General features: G+C 39.1%; 4 protein-coding genes across 4 annotated transcripts; 1 reads left to right on the top strand and 3 right to left on the bottom strand.

Moving 5' to 3' along the window:
• Positions 1-580: 580 nt before the first annotated feature.
• LOC135936503 (protein takeout-like) lies at positions 581-6,163 on the top strand. Its single transcript, XM_065479333.1, has 6 exons — positions 581-715; positions 845-937; positions 1,340-1,487; positions 2,083-2,216; positions 2,871-3,023; positions 5,635-6,163. The coding sequence occupies exons 1-6, from the start codon at positions 637-639 to the stop codon at positions 5,793-5,795; spliced, it is 768 nt and encodes a 255-aa protein (XP_065335405.1). The 5' UTR covers positions 581-636; the 3' UTR covers positions 5,796-6,163.
• A 446-nt stretch (positions 6,164-6,609) lies between these two features.
• On the bottom strand, positions 6,610-10,197 carry SCCRO (defective in cullin neddylation 1 domain containing SCCRO). The gene is made up of 5 exons (XM_065479646.1): positions 9,979-10,197; positions 9,687-9,900; positions 8,854-9,022; positions 7,762-7,975; positions 6,610-7,062 (listed from the first exon to the last, which is right to left on the bottom strand). Exons 1-5 carry the CDS (start codon positions 9,979-9,981, stop codon positions 6,883-6,885), a joined length of 780 nt encoding a protein of 259 aa, XP_065335718.1. The 5' UTR covers positions 9,982-10,197; the 3' UTR covers positions 6,610-6,882.
• A 488-nt stretch (positions 10,198-10,685) lies between these two features.
• Positions 10,686-22,193, bottom strand: LOC135936251 (cryptochrome-1-like). Its single transcript, XM_065479006.1, has 11 exons — positions 21,977-22,193; positions 16,785-17,337; positions 15,090-15,198; positions 14,621-14,763; positions 14,374-14,558; positions 13,737-13,966; positions 13,515-13,682; positions 13,314-13,454; positions 13,102-13,253; positions 12,846-13,048; positions 10,686-11,452 (listed from the first exon to the last, which is right to left on the bottom strand). Exons 2-11 carry the CDS (start codon positions 16,979-16,981, stop codon positions 11,214-11,216), a joined length of 1,767 nt encoding a protein of 588 aa, XP_065335078.1. The 5' UTR covers positions 16,982-17,337; positions 21,977-22,193; the 3' UTR covers positions 10,686-11,213.
• Positions 22,194-22,646: 453 nt separating this feature from the next.
• Positions 22,647-25,337, bottom strand: RpL35A (ribosomal protein L35A). The gene is made up of 4 exons (XM_065477896.1): positions 25,194-25,337; positions 24,539-24,824; positions 24,131-24,286; positions 22,647-22,727 (listed from the first exon to the last, which is right to left on the bottom strand). The coding sequence occupies exons 2-4, from the start codon at positions 24,818-24,820 to the stop codon at positions 22,704-22,706; spliced, it is 462 nt and encodes a 153-aa protein (XP_065333968.1). The 5' UTR covers positions 24,821-24,824; positions 25,194-25,337; the 3' UTR covers positions 22,647-22,703.
• Between the last annotated feature and the right edge of the window lie 1,754 nt (positions 25,338-27,091).

Raw genomic sequence — 27,091 nt, 5'->3', positions numbered from 1 at the left:
AATTCTTAATCGATTAAGGAAAAATTAGGTTTGTTCATGAAATTAAAATTCAATCAATCTTGAATGAAATCTAATCGTCTGAACGTCCTCACTTTTTTCTTGATATTCTGTTTATATTTTTTCAATTTTTTAAATGTACTAGGAATTTGCAAATATTCCATTATCTTCAAATTTATCAAAAATTAAGCACAGAGACTATTTCAAAATTTATTTTAAGGTTAATCTTAAAAAAAACGGTGTGCATAATTGTCTTCTAATTTATTAATTAATTTTTCAAGACCGAGACACCTTATGAAAGCCTCTTCCTTGGCTCAGCAATCCTTGGAAATTTACGAGAATCACGGCTTTATATTTATAAATAATTGCTCTTGACAAAAATAAATCTGATTTCGAGGCATGTTTGAAGCTCAAACCAGTTTTAAAATTGTCAGCGTTGCAAAAAAAATCGCAATGCAACATATAGATAACGAATAAAGCGGCATTATTTGCGGCCGAGAAGAGCCGCGAGCCGTGGGTGGTGGTGTTGGTGGTGGTGTCCGCCAAGGTTGGACCGGCCTGAGATTATAAAAGGCGGCGGCCGAGCGGCAGCTCGCTTGTTAGTCCCCAACCGCCGCCGCCGCCGCCTCTCCACCAACGATGACGCTGTCCAAAAGCCTGGTCGCGCTCGTGGCCGTCGCCCTGGCCGCCTTGCCGACTTATTACGCCAAATCGCTGCGTGAGTAACTTCTATATATTTCATTTTCAAGGCAGGAAAATGGGAAATAATAAATAACTGCATTTGTATACGCGGAGAAAATTATCGGAATCAGGAAATAATTATTGTACTTATTTTATCTCATTGCAGCGAGCTACTTCAAAGTGTGCGAGCGCGACGCAGACAACTTCGGCGAATGCATTGTAGAGTCCGTCAACGCTCTTCGGCCGCATCTGGACAAGGGTGAGTAATTTTTCTTTTTTGGTTCATGATCTGAAACCAATTAAAAAAGCTTCCAAATTGTCCTGAAAAATATTTTATTCTTTTTGTTACTACGCACTGTTAAAATTTGAAAAATGAGCAAATTGCAAGCCTGGGTTTTTAATTTAAGCTACAATCTATAATTTTACCAGCCAAATTTTAACAAAATATGGTTTTTATCCCTTTTGTTTCTATTTTCTCTATTTAAAAATTAAAATATCAACCACCAAACGCCAAACAATTTCATTTTAAAGCTACGAAATGCCAATAACTTTCAATAAAACAAGTATAAATTTATCAGTATTTCGGCCCTGTAGCATTTTTCAATTATTTAAATTATCCGACGGACGAGTGCAATTACTGACGAGCTCAATTTTCGCTCAGGAATCCGGTCGTTCAAGATTCCCCCCCTGAACCCGTTGAGCCTGGAGGAGGTGAGCATCGACGAGGGCACGGGCCCGGTCGCCATCAACCTGAAACTGACCAAGCTGCGCGTCAAGGGTGGCCAGGACTACAAAGTCAACTGGGTCAGGTGAGTATCTTTCTCTGCTCTCTCGCCGGCCGCAAGTTCAACAGCCTCGACCGTGACCAAGCAGCAAATTTCATCTTTCAATACCACGCGATTTTTTTTCACCCCTGATTTCGATTTGTGCCGCGGACTTCGGGCCTTCGGCGGTCAAACAGGCCGATTACCGCATCATCCTGACACCAATGCGTTCGCTGCATGTGCTGTAATCTATTGTTCGCTTCGATTCGACGTGTCCTGCGTTCAAATCGCCGCGTGAATCACCCGCCGTGCGCGACACATTATTTCTGCTCAACCTTTTTTCAATTGTGTTATGTAATATATTGCTTTTCAAAATGAAAATGTTCATAGACAGGATCTCTCTGGGAAAAAATTAATAAAATAAAGTCAAGCAGAAAATATAAATATTATAATTGGCAGAACAATTCTATCCTTAAAAATTAATAGCTATGAACTGTTTTTTTATTTAAATCAGCGGCTTTTCCAGTTTGAATTTTAATTAAAATAAACCATGGAAATTGCGAAAAACTGCATTTCCATATTTATACTGTCATTTTTAATAAATTAAATTTCGTATTTCTGATTTGTTCCACGTGTGCAGGCCTGAGCTGGAGAACCACAAGATCCACTTCAGCATTGACCTGCCCGTGTTGGAGATGCACGGCGACTACGAGATGGACGGACGCGCCCTCGTGCTCCCCATCAAGGGCAAGGGCGTGGCTGACATCATCGTTTGTGAGTATTTATTCACTCTTTGCTCCAATTATTTTAACTAGATCGACTTCACGGCTGTACTCCAGATTTAAATACCTTAAACGATACATATTCTAATTTGATCAAATCTAGACCAAAAATTAGAATTTTAATTTACATAAAATTGTGTGAACTGTCAGAAATTCGATTTATTTTAGAATTTTTTCCTGAAAAGCGGGATTTTAGTTAGAAAAATATTAATTGAAACATCAATGTTCGGGAAAAAAATTAAATTATACAGCAATTATGTTGAAATGGAAACTCAAAGGCACTTCAAGGATCCTTTAAAGGACTTGTACACCAAAAAATATTTATTTTTAATTTTATCCTCATTAAAAATCTTTATGCAGTATTTTTTAATCGTTGTTTGACCATTTGGCAAAGGAGTGTGTCATACATATCAGTGACGTCATCAATGTTTAGGGCACCACCACATTGTTTCGATCTACTTTTTCTTGGATTTCATTTTCTATATTCAAAACGCACGGCACAGAACAGACAAACAGAAAATCTCTACCAGCCTCAATTTTTAAGACGTCACAATAGCTTCATCCAGCGCTTTATTCACAAGCATTTGTAATTTTTACTACAAAAAAAATTTTATTTTCATAAATTAAATGTTTTATTGCATTACAGACAAGATCTCGCCAAACGCGACGCTGATCGGCAAGCCGGTGATGCGGGACGGCGTCAAATACATGGAGGTTGAGGATTTCCCCGTCAACATCGGCCCGGCCAGCCTGGTCAAGCTGAACTTTGACAACCTCTTCGGCGGAAACAAGCAGTTGGGTGAGTCACAATCCAATAACCTTGGAGCAGGCGCCGCGAATTCAGGAAGGATCCGGTTCCTCGATCTCGCTGCAAATTACGCTTTTTTTGTCTTCGCATCTCCTCCTCCTTCTTCTCGGTCGGCGAGCGGGCAGAGGGCACGCACGCGAAAGTGATCCTTTCCTGTCATGACGAGAATTGAGGAAACGGCCAGCAGCGCACGCGTTTCCTTATGGTTGAAAAATAACAGATTCATATATCGTCCGAGTTAGGTTTGATGAGCGCCCAAGGTCTGGCCGGTCGCGTGTCGCGTTAATTGGCATACGAAATTAACGCAGCCTCCAGCCCAAATTGCTTCCTCAAATAATGTTGACAATTTTTGTGTGCCAGACATTCAAACCAGTATTTATTCTTTTATATAGCAAAGTAGAAAAACTTGTCCTTCTGGAACAGGAGTTTTTATTAGAAATAAACCTGAGATGCGCTGAAAAGCAAAAAATGGTATAACATTTTTTCTCCTCAAATTAATAAAAAGAGGACAAACACTGGAAAATACTGGAAAACACCGGAACCCCTTGTTGCCGTAATTAGGATTTAGTTAGAGCCAAAATTGACTTCAGTAGCGATATAAATTTTTTAGAAAAGTGGTTGCTTTTTTAATGGTGAGGGCTGTCTCCCTACTTGAAATCCCGTTTTTAACAAAACAAAGAGTTTTCCCGAAAAGAGTCATGCACTTTTGGATAGATCTGAATTAGAGGAATCGAAATGTGCCAGGAAAATAGGTCAAGCGCTGTGAATATTGGAGAAAATTGGTGAAATTTGAATTATTTTAACGACAAAAAGTGCGCAATTGCAAACTGGAGCCAAAAATTTAAATTATTTTCAAATAATGCACCGTCTTAAACCTGCAATTTTATTGTTAATTTTTCCCGACGAATTTAATTAAAAAAAAAATGGAGTACCAATTAGTGCAGGAATAGGAAAATTGACCCGATAAATAATTTCCCTCTTTGCAGCAATGTAGGGCAGACCGTTTTCAGTTTCTCGTTTGCACGCGGTCACCTTGAACTTTGCTTGAGAAAAAAGGTCGAGCGAAAAGAGAGCACCCTGCTTGCCTGCCTGCCTGCCTGGCTGCGTGTGTTGGATGTGCGATCGAATTTCAATGCGCGCGCGTACTCGCACTCACACACTCAACAAATTCAAATAAGGTTTCGAAGAGACACACGTCGTGTGACCTTGCGCCGCCGCAGTGTTGGCTCTGGTCGCAATTAAGTCACTCTATGGTCAACTGTGACTTGAACCCTGCCTGCCGAGAGTGAAAAGCACCTGCGCAGCATACCGATCGGAATTAACTCATCCAAGGCCGCGAAAATAACACACTGCTGTGTGTGTGTGTGTTTTTATTGATGCGTGTTTGTTGGCTGCTCTCTTCTTAATATATCACTATACACTTACAACACGCGTGCACACTCGACACAAGGCTAGAGAAGGAGCGAATACGCGGCCAAAGAGAGAATATGAAGCCAATATGCAGCCCGATTGCGCACTTTCGCTCTCGTGCCCGCGCCGCCAACCTGCCGCAGGCAGCAATTTTATTTTTATCTCCATTCATTGACAATCAGAACGATTGGAGGCAATCAACCGTTTGAATACTATTACTTTCGATTTATCCATTAATTAATACTATTATATAATATCTTGTACAACATCTTATGCGTAGCAAAAAGGGTTAAGCAAATTTTGCAATTTTGGACTAGAAATTTTTTCGGTGATTTTCTTTTTTTATGTGCTAAAATTTCCCGAAATCCAGGGTTTGACAAAAATACGATTCTTTTGAATTCTCTTTGGTTTGAAAGTTATTTTTCTTGCAGAGCAAAAATTTGTGAAAGTAAAAGTATTTGTGGCGTCTTATAAAAGGAAAATAAATTGAGAGCTCCCAAGCTCAAATCATGAAACTTTACGCTTGTATAAATTTTAAATGTCCAAATTTTCATTCAAGGTGGATTGGACAATTTTAATGTAATAAAGCTCAAACCTGAATGAGGAAAAAACATGGAAATGGATTTTTTCGCAGTGGTTTCTTAAACTACAAAAACGACTCTAAAAAAGGGCGTTTGAATGACTTTGCAAATCCTGACGAAATTAACAAATATTGATTTTTTTTAGCAAATATTGGAAAAGGAAATAAAAATCAACTAATAAGCTTAGACAGTTTCGTCATTGCTCCCTGTAGCTGGAAAAATATTCAGCCAGTCTATTTGAATTTTGCGCAAAAATCATTTGGTAAAAAAAACCAAAACAAAGCAAAGCATAGCAAATCTATCCTATTCCTTTCTGGCGAAATAAATCCTGATTTTCAACAGATAGACAAAGCTAACCACTTTATAAGTGTAAAAACTTTGATGCTGATTTTCTCAAATTTTAATTGGCAACCAGGGAAAATCTTTGCTTTATTCTGATTTTTTTTTTAAAGAATTCATATCTATTATCTATGGCTATGATAGGCATGATGTTTCTCAAATTTTCAGTACAGACCCATTTTAACGATCTGATATCATTTGAAACGAACCGATTTGATAAGCAGTTTCGATCCTCATTGTTGATGTATCTAATTTTCTAATTTTATTTTCAGGTGATAACATGAACCGCTTCCTGAACAGCAACTGGAAAGAAGTGATGGACGAGCTGCGGCCGATCATCGAGAACGTGGTGTCTGCCTTCCTGATTTCAGCTTCGCAGAGCATCTTCAACACGGTGCCCTTCGACACACTCTTCCCTCTCAAGTCGGCGTGAAAAGCTGCCTAATTTAGCTCAAAAAACGCAAACACACGCACACTGGTCTTTGTACGTTTAAATATATATTTTGTATTTATTCCTGCTATTGATAGTTGTTGTAAGCTTTTTTCTCACCTACGCACCTGTGCGGACCCTTGGCATTTCATTGACACAATTTAAGGGTCAAACATTTTCGTCCACTTGCGCTGGACACCGACTTTTTACTTGAGCACATGCAAAATGAGTGATTGATTGATTGATGGTGTTTCTTGTCCGTGATTTTTGTTCTTAAGTTAGAGCTCCATTGAGAGCAATAGAATAATTTGTCACTGGCCGTGAATGGACACAGAAAAATAAATAAATAAAAACACGTGATTTACAATGAACTGATGGATGATTTGATTCAACCAGAAATACCTTGATCTAATTGTAAGCTGGGATTTTACTCATTTTTTTTTTATTAAAAAAAACCCTGTAAAATCATGGCGAGTAATTTATATTTTTTCCCTAATAATTTTATAAGGGATGAAGGCTCCAGAGTCCGATTTTTTAGGATTTAACGCTTGGTTATTAGCGTGAAGCGTGAGGTTCCAAAGGCTGTGGACCCCAGGCTTTGAGAAGATTTGGGTAACAATTTGGAAAAAATAGTTTCACCCCATTCGTAAAACAATATTTTTCAAAACATTTCAGAAAATTTATTTCCAAATAGAAATCTCGATAAAAAAATCCTTTAATTTTGTCTTAGGGAAGAGTCACTAGAGCAACTACCGATCTCAAATTGCTACCAATTTGTAAGTGAAACGTGGGGATCATCAAAATATAAACTTCCAAATAATTTTATAAGAAGTCTTTATTTATCTCTCTATAGAGTTGGGACTTGATGGGAGTAATTGAGGGAAAAAGAATAAGCAGGCGGCAAAGCACTCACGCCCCTGTCATCGGCAGCGCGCACACTTTTAGCAATTTCATTGGGTCATCGTTTTTTGGACAAAAATAAAATGAAAAAAAAAACCATGTAGAAATAAAACATGTGTCCGTCTGAGTCGGAGTGTCTCTTTCTTGTGGGTTCGCGAGTTTAAAACACACTGGCGAGCGGCACTGGCTGCTAGACCTGCGTGCCGAGGTGAGATCTGAGCAGCCGCGGCCGCGCCCACTCTACAAAGTCGTCGATCAGCACCGGCCACGCGCCCTCCTCGTCGTAGTTGGACATGTCGTCGCTGATCATGCCGGCAAAGTCCAGCAGCAGGTACCACGTGTCCTTCGGGATGCTCCTTTTGTGATGCTCCTGCGAAGAAAAAAAAAATCCAAAATTAGTCTGTTAATTCTTGTCACTTTTAATATTCTTTCAAAAGGTATCATAAATTGGTCTAAAAAATATTCATCTAGCAAATATATAAAAAAAGACAAACAACGTAGAAAAAGTGAGCAATATTTGCAGCATTAATATAATCAACCTTTGCGGGTCTAAAATTAATTTGAGAATTTTTATGATGTGGAAAATTGATGAGTTTAAAACCAGAGGCGTAACCCTAGGTGGATAAAAATTTAACCTTAAAAATAGAACTGATTTTGCAACATTTTTCAGTGTGCAGAAAATTCTCAACTTTTATACAACAGTCAATGTGGTGTCAATATTTTGGCGGTTAAAAAATCAGTAGAAAACATCCTGGTAAACACACAAAATCAATAAACACTAAAATGTTTTGAATAGCAGCACTATTTTGAAGACACAAATATATAATTCAATTCTTTTGAGACAAACTAAAAGTTTCTTTGTTATTGAAATGCGTTCAAAACAATTATTTGTTCAAAAGGTTGATTTTCATGCTGGATAAACTATTCATAAAATTATATTATCCTATTATTAACTTCAGCGCAATGTTCATTGTGCTTTTAAAAATGATTTTGTTTTGAAAATAGCACATAACAAACAATAACAATATTGTTTGAAGCTTTAAATATCTCTAAAAGGTTATGTTTGTACCTGGAGGAACTGGCACCACATGTCCAAGAACTTGAACCTGCCCCTTAGCACTATGTTCCAGTAGGCGATGGCCATGTCCAGGTCGAGACCCTTCTGGCCGGGGTTCTTGGCGTAATTGAAGGTGAAATGGTACAGCTCCTTGAAGTGGTTTGGGTCCCTGATGTCCTGCTCCATGACCGGGAGGCGATTCCGCAGCTTCTCCATCGAGTCACAACTGAAAAGCAATGGGAAGTTAATAATTGTTTTTGTTTTATTGGTGTTATATTTGAAAAATGTTGATTTTAAATCTCATTTAACAGCTTATAAGGAAACAAACTTGATTACTTTTTCAGCAAACCATTAAATTTGTGGATCAGTTAAGGAGTGATGGAAATGTTTCAATTTGATGATTTTAGCAATTTTTGAAGATATGAAGAAAATGGCCAGAAACTCCAAAAACGATAAAAATAATACTGTTTTTGTTCTTTATAGTTCAAATTTAATGAGATAAATTGATCAGAGTTCAGGAAAAAATAAGAAAATTCCTTGCTTTGTAAGTTTTTAATTGTATTGCAGAGCAAAAGGCTGAAAACTTATTAGTTACAGGTTGAAAAAACATTATCTAGAACTATTTTTAATTTCCGAACAAAAATACGAAAGTTGAAAAATAAAAATAAGGTCAACTATTTTTTCTTGACTACAAAAATACAGCTGTTTTTAAAAATTAATGAAAACTAGCCTCACAAGTCGATTTTGAACGATTTCCTTCATACAATCCCTCAGGATTTTTAATATCAGGAGCTGCAAAGCTCATAAATTGTGTAAAATCAAGGGGATAATTATCACAGCTCTTTTAATGCTTAAAAATTCAACGGTTTTGGCAAAAATTATAAAGTAGAATCCTCCTAGTTTCTTAATTAGTTTAGAGCATATTAACAAAAAAATATGCAAATACTTATTTTAATTAAAAAAGGCTGGAAAATGAAGTTTTATTCCATTAAAGCTCTCATCTCTTATTTGATAAAAGCACAATTTAAATATATATTTTTTAAATTGTTTTTCTTGTAACAAAACTAATAATTTAATTTCCAGCATCACGCAATCGATCCTTACCCCAGGTCACTCAAGCCAGTGACAAACTCGTCTCTGGAGAATTCACACTGGACGGCCGCCTTGCACTTCCACGCGAAGATGAGCACTTTGATTGAATCTGGAGGGAGGCACAGGTCATTGAGGAACCGTTCCACGCCCTCCGCCGTGATCTTATCCTGCTCGGTCGGATCTGAAAACGGATATGAATGTCTCGGTAACTGACACTACTTTTGCAATGACGCGACGCAAACGGAGATGACCTTGCGTTCGATATTCGAGGAAGCGCCTCCTTGCGTGACCTTGGATTTATTTAGAACTTATCTAAGTGATAAAATAAAAAATTATCGAAATCAAGCCACTTAACCTTAAGGTTAAAATTATATTTTCACCATTGAGATAATTTTTATGTTTTAAAATCAAAATTCATGAAGAATGATTTACGTCTAAATTTGTTATTTAAATTCTGGAATAGCAGCGAAATTTAAAAATATTTTTTCTATTCAACAGCAGGTGCAGCACATTGAGATTTTAACCTCCCCAGCCGTGCAAAACGATCAACTGCACTGTCAGCTGCTGAACGAAATAAAGTAAGCGTGACGAATGCCGTGAATGTCGCCACTCACATCCTTTTCTAAAAAAATTCCCTAACTCTTAAATCCCTCAATTTATCGAAAAAACGAAGAGAAATCCTGCTTCATCCATGTTAAATGACTGAATGAATAGGTTACCTTTGAACCTTTTTATTTGAAGGTCACAAACAAGCACAATTTTTATTTTTAATTGGCAAAATGCCACCTCAAAATACGCTCTATTTCTTTCCATTTCGTTTTTCTAAATAAATCATACAAACGTACCTCGGTAGGCGGAGAAAATGTGCTCGACTTTTCTCTTATCGACGCTGATTTTGGACTCCTTGCAGTAGTAGTCCGGGTTTTGGTAGTAGTTGTCCGTGGCCTGGGCCAACTTCCAATCATTGTGGGTGAGGCAGTAGATGGCCGTCGTCTCACCGGCCTGCGTGAACGACATGAATTTGCGTACCTTGTCGCGCTGCGAGCTCTTCAGCTTGTGCTGGAATAAGGACAGCAGTTAGTTTCAGTAGCGAATTATATTGCGATCGAGAACTATGTAGGCCAGCGCCACACGAACCATTACGGCGGCCAGGGCCACGCGCTCGGCGTCGCTGCTGCTTCGGTCAACGACTCGGATCAGACGGCTGGACGCGCCATTCGGCTCGCGATCAGGGACTCTGCTTTTTCGGCTAATGCGGCCCACACAACAGAGGCAGAGAGCTTCGATACCGATGGTGTTTCTTTCTGCTTTAGTTCGGGTCCGATCAGCGATGCTCGCCTGTCTGGTCTGACTGCAGATTGCCGAGTGACGTCACAGCTTTCAAATTTTAGCGCCAAATGTGCGTGCCCATAAGTATTTCATTGCATTCAAGAATTTGCTGTTTTCCGTCATGTTCATTGCTCGTCTTTGACATTTCCTTGTTCCAATGAATGAATTAAATCAGGAAAGATGCAACTCATCTGAATTTCCGGGTCGTTTGTTGAAACTTGCGTCAGTCAGCAGCGGTCCGCATATGTACGTGTTTGGCCTCCGTTAAGAATGAAATTCAGTGCAGATTATTCAAATTCTTGGAATGGAACGGGAAAGACGTCAGTTCTCTACATATTTGCGTATTGATGCTACTTCGCATTTGAGTGAAGGCTTAAGTTATCGGAAAGAAACGTGGCAGTGACGTCATTTGCGAATTTAAAATTCCTAAAATTCGCATGGGATATTTTCCATAGGTTTACACTTGATGTATTTTGGTTTTTATCATCAGTGTCAGAATTAAGAAGAAAAATTCATTTGTCTCTTTGGAATTTCATCTTTATTTGTTTATCTTACAGAAAAGATTAGCAGTATGGTCATCGATATTTACACAATATAGATCTAAAAATATTTTGTAGCCTCCCTACTTGCACCTTAAACGCTTTTATAAACGACATCACATTTGAATTCCTCAATGCAGAAACAAAATTGAAACATATGCGTTTAATTTGCAGTGCCTAAATGCACCACCAGGAATTGGCAAAATGACAGTTAGTGTTGACATCGAGTCCAATGACAGGAACTTTACTGTGATTAATTGCACATTTTAACGGAGACTTCTTTGTTATCCACGATATAGGGTCCGTACAAAATGCATTCATGACACAAAAGCACGAAAAATAAGGAAAAGAGAGAGGGAGGGAGGGATTAAGTGCCAGCACATCAAAACCACTGGATGCGCGAATTGCCAAAATAGATAGAGTTCGCTGCTCTTTGGGTTCAACGCAGTCTATGAGTGTTTGAGAAAAGTGGGCGAACTACGCGACACGGCATCATCATCATCACTAAATGCCGCTCTGCTTCTGGAAGTGCTGGTTGGACTTGTGGTGCTGCTGCGGCCGCGCAGGGGGCAGCATCGGCGCGCCGGGCGACTTGCTGCGGTGCTTGTCCTTGGGCGGCGACAACGACGACTGCTTCAGGTTCATGTTGTTGGGCGACCCTGATTGTGACATGGTCGTCACGCTGTGCGGCGTCTCGCTGGGGATCACGCCGTTCTGCGACGACGGCACCGTCGCCAATAGACCTGTAAAATCGCAATTATGATTGGTTGATTAGTTCTCGCCGGGAACAAAGGCGCCACTGCTTGGCTTGACGGTCGGTTAGTGCTTTAAACCAAATATCGTTTCATTTTTGAAACGCAGGAGGTTGATTTAGTGTCAGGAGATGATTTTTTTAGTTAATATTTTAATGAAAAATTATTGAAGTTAACTAAAAGAGCCCCCAAAACAGAGTTGTTATCTCTGGGAAAAGGCTCTAAACTTCAAACACTAACAAGAAAACTCTTAGGTTCCGACGATTTACTTTTATATGTGAAAGCCTTTCCTAATGTGAACCACGTGCGGCAGTGGAAATTTCTCGATTTGATGATTTAATCAATTTTTTGAGGTTTTATGACAATCACGGTTTTTGCTCAATTTAGCTGAAATTCTTTTGGCAGACACTGTTCAGTGAGACAAATTGATTGATGGGTATTTTTTGACATTCCAGAAACAATAATAAATTATACCCACAGGGTAAGTTCTGGTCTTTGTAAGTTTTTAACTGTAAATTGTAGAGCAAAATCTAAACATATTCTGAGAGCTGATGATATTTCATATTTTTATATGCAGACGCAATTTTTTACAACCGAAAAAATATTTAAATCTAAAATGACAAAAATTAACCTGGTATAATTTCCTAAAAAGGTTTTTTAAATTATCTCAATTCGGGTTTAGACTATTTCCAAATTTCCCGGGAAAAGTCTAAAAGTTAGGGAATTTCCGGAAAGTAAAAATGACCCACCGGTCGATTTGTCTTGTCAAGTAGACCTTTAAATTACCACCACGATTGAATGAAAACTTCTGTCGTCTCGCAATTCGATTTTTAATGATTTCCCTATTTAAATCCTCAGGAGCTCCATAACTTCCCATAAACGGAATAACGAATCAAAAATTTCCCCATAGGATATATCTCTTAACTCGTTAGACAATACAAGATTTCAATAACTTCGCCAAAAGCTTAAACCCTCAAATCCTAAAAAAGTTTCCTTGTGAGAAATATTGCGCAAATTCTTACACACTAATACGGAATGGTTGGACCAGTTTCACTGATAGTTTGGAAAAATTCAATGAGATCCTCAAAGTGGGGTGAAATGTTGCCTCTGCGGTCAGACAGGCAAGATGGCGGCTGCCAGGGTATTCCAGCTAATGCGGACAGTGTAATAAAATTGTTTTCGAGATTTAGTGATTTGTAATTCAAGATATTGAAACAATAAAATAACTAACATTTAATTCTAGCAAAAATATCCTAGAAGCGGCCATACTTGCGCGACCTCTAATTCGGATCCCAATTGAGAACATAACTCGGTACAAAAATTTTGAGCGCCTATTCAAATTTTGACGGTTCTAATTTTTAGTAATGCAGAAATAAAGGCTGACCTGCTCCTCTGTACTTGGAGAGTTGCTGGTAGACCTGCTTCATGCGCTCCATGTTGATTCTGGAGGCGACCGCGTGGTTGACCATAGGCACGGCGTAGTCCTTGCCGATGATGCACTTGGCCGCCCGTTGCACGGCTTCCGGCGCATTCCACGGCTCGTGGATGTACTTAGTCGGGAAGTTTTTCAGTACAGGCAAATACCTCCTGAAAATCGGAAAGTAAGCATACTGCCGCCGAGTTTCTGTGTCGATTTTTACCGGATGTAGTCGCCATTGGGGTCTGCTTTCCGGCCGAACCGAACAGGGCAGTAGCAGTGGAAGAACTGCTGGAAAAAGGAGGAGCACGACAGCCACATCCACATGCCCCCGTTCACTGACCAATCGGCGTCAAGCAGAAGTTCCTCAAACACCTGATGTTAAAATAAAAGATGAATTTTATGTAAGTTTTTAATTTTGTCTAAAAAACCAACCTTCATGCCTTCCTCCCAGGATATCCACAGGTCGCCCCTTGTGAGGAAGCAGGCGACCGCGTGCCTGGCCAGGTGGTGGATCCAGCCCTCCTCCCGCAACTGGGTCATGATGGCGTCGATCCAGGGAAATCCGGTCTGGCCCTGAAGGAGAAAATATTAAATTAGAAAAATGCTACGTGTGGCGTATTCGATTTTTCTCACATTGGCCCACTTGGCCAGCGCCTCTGGGTTCTTGTCCCACGGGATCTGCACGCAAATAGGGTTGCCTGCCATCTTGTCAAAGTTGGGGTTCTTCGTGGCGGCGCAGTAGAAAAACTCCCGCCACAGCAGCTGCCCATGCAGCGACAACGGAGGTGCAGCTTTTTTGATCTTTTAATTAAAATAATCAGATTTATAACTTTAATCAGGCAAAACTAAAGTTACCTTCTTGTAGAGATCAGTCAGCTGGTAGTAGAAAAGTCTTGTCGAGAGGCATCCGAACCTGAGGTAAGGACTAAGGCCTGTTTGGCTCGCGAGCAGCGACTGCGGAGTCATTTTGGGCCGCCCGAACGAGGCCACCCACGCCTTGCGCTCCAAATGACGCTCGAGCCGGGCTAACGCCTCCGACTCTCCACCTCTCCACACCGGCGGCAACAACCCTTCCGTGTCAAAACCTGCAAGGCCACAAACGAAAAATTGAAAATTAGAAAAAAAATTGAAAGTAAAGTTTTGTTGTTCAAAATTCAGTAATTTGTCAAGAAATAAAATTCTTGTTAGTAAGATTTTCCCACAATTCAAAATAAGAATTAACAATTAGCATTCAGAAAATGATTTAGCGGGTGAAAAAATATGCAAGAAGAGATTTTTTCTGAAAATTTTTGTGTCAAGAGAAAAGTCAAAATCGTAATGAAAGAAATAATTAATTTACTCAAAATATTAACTTCTTCAAAATGCTCTCAATTAATTTTTTAAACACTTTTATTGTTCACAAATAAACACGTTCTTAAAAAAGGATCTAAAATTCTAACTTTTCTTATTTTCACTTCAAGATACAAAAACCCAGTGTGGTATTTTTGCAAACCTAGTTCCTCCAGCGACGGCACGCCGTATTTGTCGTCGTGATCCTCAGTGAGGGGCGTCCAGCAGCCGCGCAGGGTGTCCAGGGTGACCATTGGCTCGGGCTGCGGTGGCGACTCCATCGAGGCCACCACGTTCTGGAACTGGTGATACGTCAGCGGAGGTTTGCCGTTGTTTTTCTCTAAAATTCTGCAAGGTTGGCGATCAGCCACCGGTGCCACAAACCTCGTTCGTCGGCGAGTTTTACTTACTTTTCCAGGTCGTAGAGCGTGTGCGAGATGCGCGAGACGACCGACAGACCAAGTTCCTTGCACAGGGTCATGATGTTTTGGTCCCTGACGCGACCGAACGGCTCCGGGTCCTCTTCAAACGTCAAACACGTTGTGCCCCATTCCTAATTATTTTAAAAATGATTTATTTTCAATAAAAAAAAATCATGGTTTTGAACAAGAAATTTTAAATTGAGATTGCCTGATGAAATTCATTTGACTTATCATTTTTTTTTAAGTTTGAAGGTAGATAACAGGTCAACTGATATTTTATATAACGCGTGGAGCTTATCGGGGATCGCGGAATATTGCGATAGAAAAAGAACCCATAGAAAAAACTGTACAAGATATGACAGCGGTGTAAGCTAATAGGAAAGGAATGCGACTCGGTTTGAAAAGTATAAATCGCATAAACCAATAAAATGCCGGCTACAAAGGATGTTTAACGCACCTTAAACAGTTTTGGCAGGGTGTCTGCGGGCTGGCCCCGGATCACGAAAAGGCGCGAATTCAGTTTTCGCAGGCTGCGGTCCAAGTCTTCCAGGCATTGTAAGAGGAATCTGCAAGTTTGTTTCATACATAGAGTGATTTCATGCATACACAATTACATATTTTTAAAAAAAATGACGCGGCATTCAAAATAAATATGAACCTCTGGTAATTTTGAATTTAAATTTAATATGCATGTAATTAGGAAACAAATAAAAAAATGATAAATAGAACAGTGGAAGTTTCAGATCGATTGGATTTTGAGTATTGCCGTTTTTAAAATGCGTCTGGAATATTTTCTGCTCACTTTAGCAGCATTCATTACAAGTCAAAACGAATTCGCAAAATCGTTCTGGCGTAAATGACAGCTCTCAAATTCTGAATTTTCTCAGTTAAAATCCTCCCCAATTAAGATGATCAGGGTTTGCCAATTTTGCAAATGCGCAAAAATGCACCGTTTTTTTGCATGAAAAAACCGTTGGAAAATCCACTGATTTTAGGCATTTCCCCCAAAAAGATAATATATTCTGCGCCAAACAAGACTGAGAAATTTTTAAAAATAGGCGACCGCTCGAGGTTGTGTTCATATTGGGAATAAATGAAAATAGTCTTGATCCTCGTTGTTCTATTACATTCGTCGTTTTAACTGCCTCATGAATAGGTGGGTGATATTTGCTAAGTGTTTGAAATTTTTATGACCGAGTTTTTTGTAATTTAAGTTGTGACGTTATATTGTATTGATTTCAATTGTTTACTCATGATTAGGCGTACTGGTTGATGTCGATAGTCGAGAATTAAAACGACGAATTTAATAGAACAACGAAGATGAAGTTTAGTCTGTTTTCATTTATACTTTATTCCCAATATAAGACAGAAAATTTTATTAAATTTTAATAAATCAATTTTATTATATACTTTTTTAAATACAGCTAATAACAAGGTGTATGGCAAAACACTAGTTGAAAAAATTCACAAAAATATTTAATATAATATAATGAATTGATTTTGTTGGGACAGTGAAAATAAATTCATCATATTGGCGAAAAATGTTTTAAATGAGGAAAAACAATATTTATCTGTCACACCTACTCCATCAAAGAGATTTCAGGTTGCGTAATTGCGAAAAGCTTTCTTTATCTGAGGGGAGAGAGGGGCGCACTTTACATAACTGCGCAAAAGAAATGCTAACCTTCGACTCCATTTTGCTCACTGCCCCCGGGGACACGGAATTTTTGAACGAATTTCACGTGTTTCGTGAAAATAATTAAACAGAAACACTCCCACGAGTCTGCCGTCTAATTTTATCCTGATAGCCCGTTAAAATTAACCAGACAGATTTGCAATTGGCAAACTGCGCGTCTGTTGTGAACTCTGAACACCGACGAAAACAGCTTTTAAAATTAGAGTCCGTGCGGCAATATCGAGAGCTATAGGATAAAAAGGCGCGAGGCAGCGGGCACGTAGGAGCGAACCTTCTCGGCGCGCCGTACTACGCACTTGAGACACCTGCTGGCTGACGGGACGCGGGGAAAATTTTTTGAAATAAAAATTTAAAAATACATATGCAGAAAAATTTGTGATATTTAATCACTTAAAATATATTTTTTTCATTTTTATTAATTTTTTTTTTTAAATTTTGAGAGGAAACTGAACCTACCTCCACTTGTTGATGCCGACGTTGGAGGATCCGGCGAACCAGGGGTCGAGGATGAAGACGCACCTGAAGGTGGTGGCGGCGCGGAGGCCCTCGAGTAAGCTGGGGTTGTCGTGCAGACGCAACCCTTTTCGGAACCAGTGCACCGTGTGCTTCTCTGCGTGCGGCGGCGACCTGGTTCCCATCTCGGTCCCGCTCATCCTTCGGCAGGGTCGGTTTGGCCGGTGGTGCGTATTATCAGCATATCAGCTCCACGCTGTCGAATCGGTTGCTGCTGGCACTGTCAGGACCTAAGACTAGGCTGTGTGTTGCTGCTGCCTTGTGCCTCGGCGGCCCACACCGCACGCAACGTGACCGCCGGCCCGCTGACGTCGCGCCTCCGCCGATTGGCCCGCCGCGGTCACATGGTCGGCGCGGTCACGTTGCACGGAGCAAGGCGCCGGCCCCGTGCTCCGCCGCCTCACGTGTCCGGCCGCCCCTGCTGCCGCGGACGCACCCCGGTCCCGATCGATCACCGTGCCGCGCAAAACACAACACACACGCTTCACGCCTTCCTCTGTAAATAATAATGAAAACAGCAATGAATAATAAAATAAAAGCCGTTTGCGTCAGCTATGAAATTCAAACACTTCTATTCTGAGCCACCAAACGTTTCATGAACCGAAAAAACCGTTTAAATTTAGTTTATTTCATCCCCTCTTAAATTATTTGTATGAAGCCGTCTCAATAAGCAAAAATAATTATTTGAATCAAAGGTCATATTTTCGTGTTTAACATCAGGATCGGACCCTGAAGGTTAAACTTTATCTCAAATGGTCCGATTCTGTTACAATTAAAAATTTTGACGTGAAAAATTGGAATTTACCGAATTTACTCATTCTTTTTGCTCACGCACAGCTTATCAGCTTCGAGCTGCTTTTGAACTTCAAACTAAGATTGCTACTTTGAAACTTTGGGTACTTGAGCAGAATTTCACGAGGTTTATTTAAGCCCTGAACCTAAATAAAATCGAAAGGGGCTATATCACCATCAAAAATCGAGGTTTCTAAACAGATGGCCTTTGAATAATTTAAAACTTTTCCAGGATAAAAGGAAAAATTACTGTCAAACTTTCATTATCAGGGGTTTTTGAGATAGAACCAACCAAAAATCGGGAACCCCGAGCCTCAAACTTGGCATTTTCCTCACCTCTTATGATGTGCTTTGAGAAAATTAAGGGCCACTCATAATTTTTGACACCCGGAATTTCCGTCAAAATTCGCTATAACTGCTCTTTAAATTTTAAAAAGTTCTTCCTTGAAACATTGGATTTCTGGTGGAACAAAGACAAGTGTTGGACATTTGAATATCGAAAATTGGCACAGCCGTGTAAACTGACTAATTTTCTCTACACGAGAACTTTAATTTCTACAAAAAAATATTGCCGATTTCGCAAAAATGGAACTCGAGCCCGCCTAGCAGTATGACAAATCAACAGTTTATGTCAAAATCGGTACAAAAGCGTCATCAACAGTCGCCTTCTATTCAGGTCAAAAACAAGGAAAACAATCCCAGATACTTTCGCATACACTATCCGCTATTATTGTGTCTCAAATGTGTCAAATGAAGCGCAAAATGCTTATAGTGAAAAATTCCACAATGAATGTAGCATATATTATTATATTCAGTTGACGTGTCAATGTCATACTTCTCATTATTCAATTTTCCAACAAATTGTTACACTGAATAGAATTATTGTTATCAGCTGACTACAGCTTGCAGCTGACAATGTGAAAGAGTTCTAAACATTTAATAAATTTATATTTTTGCAGGAACAATTCAGAAAATAATTATTCACGGTTTGCAGTTTTGTCTGTCCAGTTTTTGTCCGGAAATAACCAGCAAGAAACATCCCTTTTTCCCCAGACAGTGTGAATTTTTTGCAATTTTTAATTTTGTTCAAAGATGATTACCAAATATTTCAAAGTTTAGGGGTAGGTTTTTCTCTTAATATACATTTTGTCCGTTTATAAAAATTTAGAGTGATCATGAAAGCCATGAACTATTATTCAAAAAAGTTAGAAATTGTTCAGGTTAACTATTAAACAAATCGAACAATTTGTTTAAAATTTATTCTTAAGCTTGAAAAACTAAAAAAAGATTAAGAAGCAAATACATAGGAATTAGTTTGTGCATTGGCATGAACGATTTTCTGGTGTTTAGAAGGATGAATCCTCTCTAATCAGACTTTTGCGCAAGTTCACAGACGGTATATAGCTAAAAATTGTACTTAACTAACTGGGTCAGCGGATGTAACGAAAACATTATTCTCTCTACCTATTTGTAATTTCAGTAATTTCACAAGCTGTGCTCATTTTCAATAAATCAGTTTGACTTTCCTATTGTGCTGTTGCTGCGTAATACCCGAGCAAATTAATATAAGCCATATTAAACGTGCTTTGGGTGTGGCGCGGGAGTGCAGGCTTTAGACTCTTGGGGTGAACAAGCGCTATTTTCAGTTCATTTCGCGCGCACACCCGCACGTAACAGCTTGTTAGTCGCCACAAATCATGCAATCACGTGTTGACAGAATTAACTCCTATTCAATTTAATTAACAACTATTTTCCACGGGTGAATAAATTATTATTAAAATGTTAATGGTCATTAGGGAGGAAGTAGAGAATTTCCCATTTTTTCCCTTTATAAATACAAATTCCACTTGTTGCAAACTCGGCAAATGAACAATTGTTGGCTGTTTTAGATTTGAATTTTGAAAGAGCAGAGGTCCTTTTGGGGGAAATTAGCAAAACGAACCCCTAAAAATTTGCATAAAATACGATGTTTACGTGACTAGAGGCTCGTAGGCGATTCACACGTGCTTGGGCATTCATTTCCGGACCCGCGTGTTCGGTGATTCCAAAATGATTTGTTTGTTGCTTTAGTCAAAAGAATTATATATGCATTGTGTACATTTTGACTGATCGCAGAATGGATCGGCATGAATTTTGCATGCGCATCGCGATTGGGCGTATACGCTCAAGACACAACAAAATTGACCTCTGCGCCGTCAAGGTGTGCTAAACAATGTTAAAGGCAAATTGTTGTTGTCCTGCACCACTCAATTTCAGGAATTTTAAATATTTTTAAATAAAATAAAACGAGAAGTTTTTTAATTGGGAAGGCGAATGACTAATTATGAGTAAAAAAAATCGAATCAAAACAAGCAACGGGGTGACTAAACGCAACTCGGCTTTAAATAGCAGCTCAGAAATAAAAATAAAATCTATTTTCTTTTAGCTTTATTGATCTTCTTTCATGGCAGACAGCCTAATATAGAAAAATAACTATTTGAGTTGAATGTTACAATTAGAGCAGCGAAAGTGGCCTTGGAGGAGCGCCATGGCAACTGAAAATCGTTCGTCCAAAAACCGAATATGTGCAATGAAGATTTTCTCCGGCGTCAGACGGACGCGACCGTCGAGCCGCGCGATTAGCAAGTGAGATTCGCGCACAGAGAGCGAGTGGATGGTGCATAAATCTGAATTGGTGAATCGGCCAGCCGTCCCGGAGCCTCTTTCGAGAGAGGCGAACCCTCGCTCCGACAACCCTCCTTTGTTTATTTTTTTTTTATCGAAACGCGAATAATCGCATTAGCACGAGGGACCGTTCGACTTATTGGCCCAACAAAATATCACGTGGTCGTATTTTTAAGCTGCTTGTGCAACGATTAGTTCGTTCATCGTTCCCTCCGTCTGCGGTGACCAAATTTCAAGGTCATAATTTCACTGAAAATTATACATAAGACTTTAAAATAAAAAAGAAGCAAGGTTTCATTTTTGTACCACCGTCATTAAATTTTGGAAATTTCTTGCCCAAGGAAATTATTTGTTGGGCATATTTTATAAAAATGTTATGCGAGTTGCAAGGAATATAGATCAGATTTATTTTAACATAATTTCGTCTGGACACACATGCTCTCGCCACACAGCACACGTCACCCAACTCCTCATTTCGAAATTCCGGATAAGCAGTATAATGTTTTCTTTTAATTACATCTCTTTGCCAAAAACTGCAAGAAATTGGTCATGGCTATAGAAAAAAAATCAGTTTTTAGAAGGGCTCTGCGTTTTTTTTTTGTTGTAAAGTGAATTGGAAATTATTAGAATTGTACGCTTCAATAGAAAGTTGACCAAATTGCAATTTAATTACAAGTGCAATTATAAAAAAATCTTTTGCCAGTTTTATCCAAAATTTACAATGTGTGACTTTATTTTTTATGGCAGATTTCGATTCCTCTCAATAAGATCCATTGCATGATGATAACCAGATGAATCATTTTGGGGGAAACGCATTTTGTTGGGAAAAAATAAGATTTCAAGCAGGGAGAGCATGCTAACTTATTTGCAGCCACTTTTCTCAAATATTTCCTGTGCAGTTTCACCGATTTTAGTTTAGAGGTTGTTATCGGTGGGTTTCAGAATCAAACCTCTTTAAATAAAAGGTTTTTTGAAACCCTGATTTAAATTCATTCTTTAATTCTGAACAAAAATAAATAAAATATCCTGGCTGATTTGCATTTATCCTTTCTTCAATATTTACCAGTTTTCTTCCTCAAATAAGTTTGAAATCATTAGACTCATTCAAAAGGGAAGGAGAGTGGACACGCATTTGCGCAACATAATAATATGTAACATCGGTGAAATGAATTCTAGTGAGTATTTTGTGGATCGATAAATAATTAATGAAATGACGCGTGTTTGCATTGTTTGAATCGAGGTAATTTAGAGCAAAATTTATTGCACAATCTCTTGACCTCTGTTCGTTTTGGTCATGCGGCTCTTCGCATCAGTTTCATCAAGGGATTGAGAGACACCAGTTTATTTATCTCTAAAAAGAAACGATGAAAATTTTCTATTTCATTCTCATGGCTTCATGGCTTGACACTGCTTTTTTCCTTTTAAATTCCTCTGGGAGAAGAAACGATATAAATCAATAGTCACCAATATAACAGCAAAAAATTGGAGCCAAAATTTTATGCCTGGCAAATTTTGCTTAGATTTGGTCCAATCGAAAATAATTCTAAATTACAAGTTGTCGATCCATTTTACAACTTTTTTGTGTCCCAAACGACTTTAAAATTTTCTACTTCACATTTTAACAGATTTAGTGACAGAAAATCAGTCCTGACAGACAAAACAAAATAACTAATACTCACCAAGTGTTGTGCGTTTATCAGTGCGGATTTCGCAAGGGCCTCCCTCTGTGTTTTCGCAGATGGCACGAAAAGTAAACTCTGCTGGCTCCTCTCGTGCTCCACGTGTATCTACTGTCCAGCGCGTAGGACCACCTAAAATCTAAAATTAGAATTAATGCGGTGCACTGGTCGCACCAATGTTCAGAGCCACAGAGTGACTGGGAACGTGCCGAGTGACGCAGACGAAACAATACCGGCCAGTCCACTGGATAAGGATGCTCAATATCGCTTGGTGCTTCCCTCGGTGACGTCACGCTTCGCTCATCACCCATCAGCAACTCCCTTTGTTTCCAATCGTGTCCTATTCAAATTCACTTGGGGCCATTTTTTCCCTGTAATTGAACTGTGCGAGTGTGGACCTTGATCTCATTCCGACACGTTCATTGTGCCAGAGTTGCAAATTTATCCGGAAGGCAATTAATGGAATGGAATAATTACTGGTAGTATGATTTGTGAAACAACTTTAACGACAAAGAATTGTTTGATTATCCGATTCTACTGTATTAATTGAAAATTGTAACTTTTAGTCGATTACGATTATAAAATTTACATCAATAACTAAGCAGTAAATATTGTAACTTAATCCAGTAATTTCTTGTGGTGGAGTTAGAAACAATAAAAACTAGAGAGATTATTGTGAAGAATTGTTTGTTTTTTATTATATTAAAGTTGGAACAGGGCAGAGCAATTAGATCCGAGATGGGTACAGCATCTGCAACAAAGCGAAAAATAATCAAGTTAAAATTTAATCAAATTGTTCAACGATGATGACTAATTTAGTAATTTGCCATGCACTAATAAAGAAATGTCGCACCAAACACCAAAACCAATTTATGATTAGCTATTGGTCAATGTGAAGTTGAAACCGATCAAAAATTAAATTACGTGTCAAAAATTAAAATTTGAATGTTTAATTCAAGCTTTAATCTTGAAAATGAGCACAAAAAAGACGCATTTTTAATATTTATACCACCAAAAATATTTTAATGTAATAGAACAGGACCCCTGAAAACTAATATTTGGTTTCCAATTATTTCCAAAATGATATAAACTGAAAAACTTTGTATTTATTAGCTATAGGGTGACTAATTCTTGTGGTAACTTATGAGCAATATTTTGGCAAATTTTTGAAGCTATGTACTATGAATGATATTATTTTAACGATTAATTAATTTTGATTTCGAAAATTAAAAAAATAAAATGAAAAATATGGTCAATTCTACTTGCTATGATGGTAATAACTTTGTAGGCAATCAATTTAAGAAGAAAAACATAACAAAAGGGGTGCCAGAAAACCATCCAGAATTTAGAATGATTGGAAATGATCCGTCAATTGATTAGTCATGACGTGAGGAGAAAATTTAGCAAAAATTATGACGTTTTAACGAAAATTGTATTTTAAAATTGATTCGCCTAAAATTGTACTGTCCATTGCTCAAAAGCAGCACTAGATTGAAAAATTTGGACTGGTGGTCCATGTTAACATCACAAAAGTGAACACATTTAGAGGAAAATCTGTATGCCAGAGCAAAACGAATCCAGTATTCTCTTATTAAAAACCCCAGCGGCAAAAAAAAAATATTTTGGACTGAAATATTTTTAAGAACTGAAAGTTGTTCTGTTTGCATTTTTTTGGCACACAAGTTTAATGTTTCTAGAAGAGCTACCAAGTTTTTTCTATTGTTATAGAGTTTTTACTCTCCGGGAGAACTCAGCGGCTTGCTCAGGAAATTTCAGCACATAAATATCGGAGCAAACAGCTATTAATTTCATTTTGGGACAGCAATATTAATTATCAAGTACGTCAATTTGTAGGAGGCAAACAACTAAGTTTTAAGTTAAGTTTTGCAAATTAGAAAACCAGACCTTCATTTCAAAGACAGGATCATGTATGCCACCAAGATACGATTTGATTTTGTTCCAATCATTGTACAATATTTTTAACTATTTAATCTGATTCTAAAATATTGGCCGGTTTCAAAAAAATTTTAAATAATACAGGCAAGATTTACACAAGTCTTTCTCTCAACAATTATTCAATTTAGGTCTTTATGGGGTGTCTGGCCAGTTAAGTTTGGCGTCACAGTAGTGAAGATGTGAAGAACGCAAACTTACAATGCGGATCCTGTGTCCAATAGCCTTAGCCGGGAGGTTGCGTCTGAACTTGGCTCTAACTCCACCGCTGCAGCCGTGTGATCTCGTCACCTTGCCCCAGATAGCCCGAACCTTCGACTTCTTGTTAGAGTTGGGCACCCTGGTCTTCCTCTTCGCCTGAAATTTAAAGTATAATGAATTTTGTGACAAATAACCACAGGTTCAACTCGATTCTATTGTAAGAAAGGTTTGTCGAAAACCAAAACGAGTAAAAATCAAAAAGATAACACTGAAATTGTGATCAACTACAATTATAATAAGTTACACACAAGGATGTTTGTTATAAAATCTAAACAACGCATGGCTCTTGTTTATGTGTTGCACCCTCCAAAACACGGCCTTAAAACAATTTAACTCTCGGTTGCTTACCTTGTAGACAAAGACACACTTCTTTCCAACATAGAATTGGGTGTCTAGCTGGTTCAGGCATCCTTCTACCTTAAGAAGGGCCGTGTTTTCGTGCTGATTCCTCAAGCCACGCTTGTAGCCGGTGAAGACAGCCTTGGCGTAGAGGCGACCGTGCCTCTTGAGCGGCCTCCTGGACACCTTCTTGGGTGCCTCAGCGGCTGCTGGCGCCGCGGCGGGCTTCTCCTTCGGCGCCTTCTTCTCTTTCGGCGCCTTGGGCTTCGACTTCTTTTCTACATCTGCCATTGTGCTGCGGAAAAACACGCGACTGTTAGCATGTAAACAAAAGCTCGGCCGCTCGGCTAAATGATTAGTGGCACTGGAAGGATGGAGATAATATCTTCTTTGGCCAAAATTAGTGAGATATTAGCGGGCTTCCCGTTGGAAAAGCGGAAAAAACTACAATTAATAAAGCAGCAATGCCGGGCAGTTAAATACACGTAGCAATCACATGGCCGACGGTATTTTCATCCGACATCATCTAGTGGGAATGAACTTGAAAATGACCAGAAAACGATTGCATTTCCTACATCGTTTATTTAAGATTCTATTTTTGCCCTTCGATGAGTCTAAATAATAATAATTTTAGCCAAATTTGACTAAAAATGTGAGCACTTACATTTGGTACAATCAAGCGGCAGCTGAACGAAAGATTGGTGGGAGTGACCGACTAGTACCACTGTTGATAGATGGCGCGTGCGTCGTCATTGCGGGAGACATTTTGAAATTCGAAAATGGCGCTTGGCGCGAATGCCACATGTCAAGCTACGCTACCTACACTATTATACACAGTCATCATAGAAAAATTCGAAAAATTCGCCTACTCCAGGCCTTAAAAGAATTCGTGGAGCGAAGAAAGAATTATAATAACAGATTTTCTGTGATGGTTTTTCGATTACTTTGGTGTTTTCAAGATATTGCTTGCATTAATATTGAAATTATGGAAAATTCGTGAAATCCTATTGAAGTTTTTGAAACCATTAAACATGTAGAGGCCATGTAAATTTGGAAAATTACACTTTTCGCGGCGATTTATACAGTTTTCCATAATATGGGATTCTCATAAGAACTGGCGAGATGTGTAACCCAGCGGAAACTGTAATTTTTCGAATCTTTCCGTATCGATTCCATTCTACATTAGTCAAACTTACATAAATGAAAAACCCCATGTTATGCAAGACTTTATACACATTTTTTTTTCAGTTTGTACTTTTTGCTGGAGGCATTGTAGTGTTTGGTGCGGATTGGTGTTTACATTGTCACTCTGGAACAGACAATTAAATGCGTCGCAAAAAAGTCGGCAGCTAGTCGAAAACGCCCTCCATCACTGTCGTGTGTCGAGCGTGCAGGCGAACCAGTTTTTGCACCCCTAGGGCCGGAGAGCGGCTTCGGCTTCCCCCGTTTCTGAAATGCGCGTATGAGAACGGGCAGCTGACCCAAATTCACCTGTCCTGCAGAGGTTAGTACGCCGGGTCGACGCACGCGTCCGTCCGTCCCGCGGCGTGTTCGCTCAGCGCGCCGGCAGATGGCAGAAGCAGGCGCGGCCCGGCGGCCGAACATCCACCCACACTTTAGGGAGCGAGCGGCGGCATCCCTCCTCCGCTCTCGCCTCGCCACTCTGGGCTCGCTCACTCGCTCGAACGAAAGATAACCTGCTAACCTGGTGCGCTGCTTTGCAAAGAGAAAGACATGCACCAGCAGAGCCGCGTAATATCGCGACGGCACGGCGGAGGAAGACGAAAATGAGGCCGTCGGTGGGCTTCCTGCGGACGTGAGTCCGCAGGCGGCTTTTTGGAGAACGCCAGAGAGGGGGCAACAGGTGCCTCTGGCCCAAAATTAGGGTGCCCCCGCGGGGCGTTCCGCACGCCCAAACGGCTCGGGTTGGTCATTCACGAAATGAGTCACACATGTCATGCCAGCGATGGTTGCGACGTTGCGACGCCACTGATTTTTTTTATCTCATTAAATACATGAGGTGGCTTTAATTTGAATTCATAGAAGGCTATAAATCAAAATTATTCAACCGAAAAATTATTTATATAGATTTAAATTTGATAGAGTTTTCACAAGTCACTGTAATTTTTGAAAAAATTAATTACAAATTTTGCACGCCAATAAAGCGGCGAGCATTTGTCTCTTTATTTTAAATCAAGACTTGTCTTATTTCGTCTACAGGGAAATTTACCTCATAATTCGAACATTGTTGGATAGATCCTAACGAGAGGAAGTAAAAAATCATTGAAGACAAAATCTGACATTTTTCTTTTTATGTAGTACAATACTTGTTCCTGATTTGATTATTGCACATTTTAGCAGATGATCTTTTGCTAAATTTCACCAACAAAAAATTCAATAACCACTTGTCAGAGCTAAAAATCATTGCCCTGTACGTATAAAGGCAATTTACAGGCCCTCTGATATGAACTATGATGTCATTTTTAATTATTAAAAATTATTTGGCTTGATTTACAGACAGCCAAAATGTTTGTTAAAAATTGCTGCAGATTTTCAACAATT

The sequence above is a fragment of the Cloeon dipterum genome, chromosome 2 (assembly GCF_949628265.1).
Source record: "Cloeon dipterum chromosome 2, ieCloDipt1.1, whole genome shotgun sequence".
Taxonomy (NCBI): domain Eukaryota; kingdom Metazoa; phylum Arthropoda; class Insecta; order Ephemeroptera; family Baetidae; genus Cloeon; species Cloeon dipterum.
Note: the sequence above shows the minus strand (reverse complement) of the source record. Positions and strands in the feature narration are given on the sequence as shown.

What these genes read in the sequence shown, in the direction of transcription:
- SCCRO (XM_065479646.1), bottom strand. An exon ending in CATTTTCTCCGCCTACCGAG is followed by an intron (nt 9,023 to 9,686) that starts GTACGTTTGTAT and finishes ATCCGTTTTCAG; the next exon opens with ATCCGACCGAGCAGGATAAG. An exon ending in ACTGGCTTGAGTGACCTGGG is followed by an intron (nt 7,976 to 8,853) that starts GTAAGGATCGAT and finishes ATTGCTTTTCAG; the next exon opens with TTGTGACTCGATGGAGAAGC.
- RpL35A (XM_065477896.1), bottom strand. Translation starts at nt 24,820, where the DNA reads ATGGCAGATGTAGAAAAGAAGTCGAAGCCCAAGGCGCCGAAAGAGAAG. An exon ending in AGTGTGTCTTTGTCTACAAG is followed by an intron (nt 24,287 to 24,538) that starts GTAAGCAACCGA and finishes TTTAAATTTCAG; the next exon opens with GCGAAGAGGAAGACCAGGGT. An exon ending in TTGGACACAGGATCCGCATT is followed by an intron (nt 22,728 to 24,130) that starts GTAAGTTTGCGT and finishes GCTTTGTTGCAG; the next exon opens with ATGCTGTACCCATCTCGGAT.
- LOC135936503 (XM_065479333.1), top strand. Translation starts at nt 637, where the DNA reads ATGACGCTGTCCAAAAGCCTGGTCGCGCTCGTGGCCGTCGCCCTGGCC. An exon ending in TACAAAGTCAACTGGGTCAG is followed by an intron (nt 1,488 to 2,082) that starts GTGAGTATCTTT and finishes CCACGTGTGCAG; the next exon opens with GCCTGAGCTGGAGAACCACA. An exon ending in CGGCGGAAACAAGCAGTTGG is followed by an intron (nt 3,024 to 5,634) that starts GTGAGTCACAAT and finishes TTTTATTTTCAG; the next exon opens with GTGATAACATGAACCGCTTC.
- LOC135936251 (XM_065479006.1), bottom strand. Translation starts at nt 16,981, where the DNA reads ATGAGCGGGACCGAGATGGGAACCAGGTCGCCGCCGCACGCAGAGAAG. An exon ending in GCCGTCGCTGGAGGAACTAG is followed by an intron (nt 13,967 to 14,373) that starts GTTTGCAAAAAT and finishes GTGGCCTTGCAG; the next exon opens with GTTTTGACACGGAAGGGTTG. An exon ending in CTCCAAGTACAGAGGAGCAG is followed by an intron (nt 11,453 to 12,845) that starts GTCAGCCTTTAT and finishes GCGATTTTACAG; the next exon opens with GTCTATTGGCGACGGTGCCG.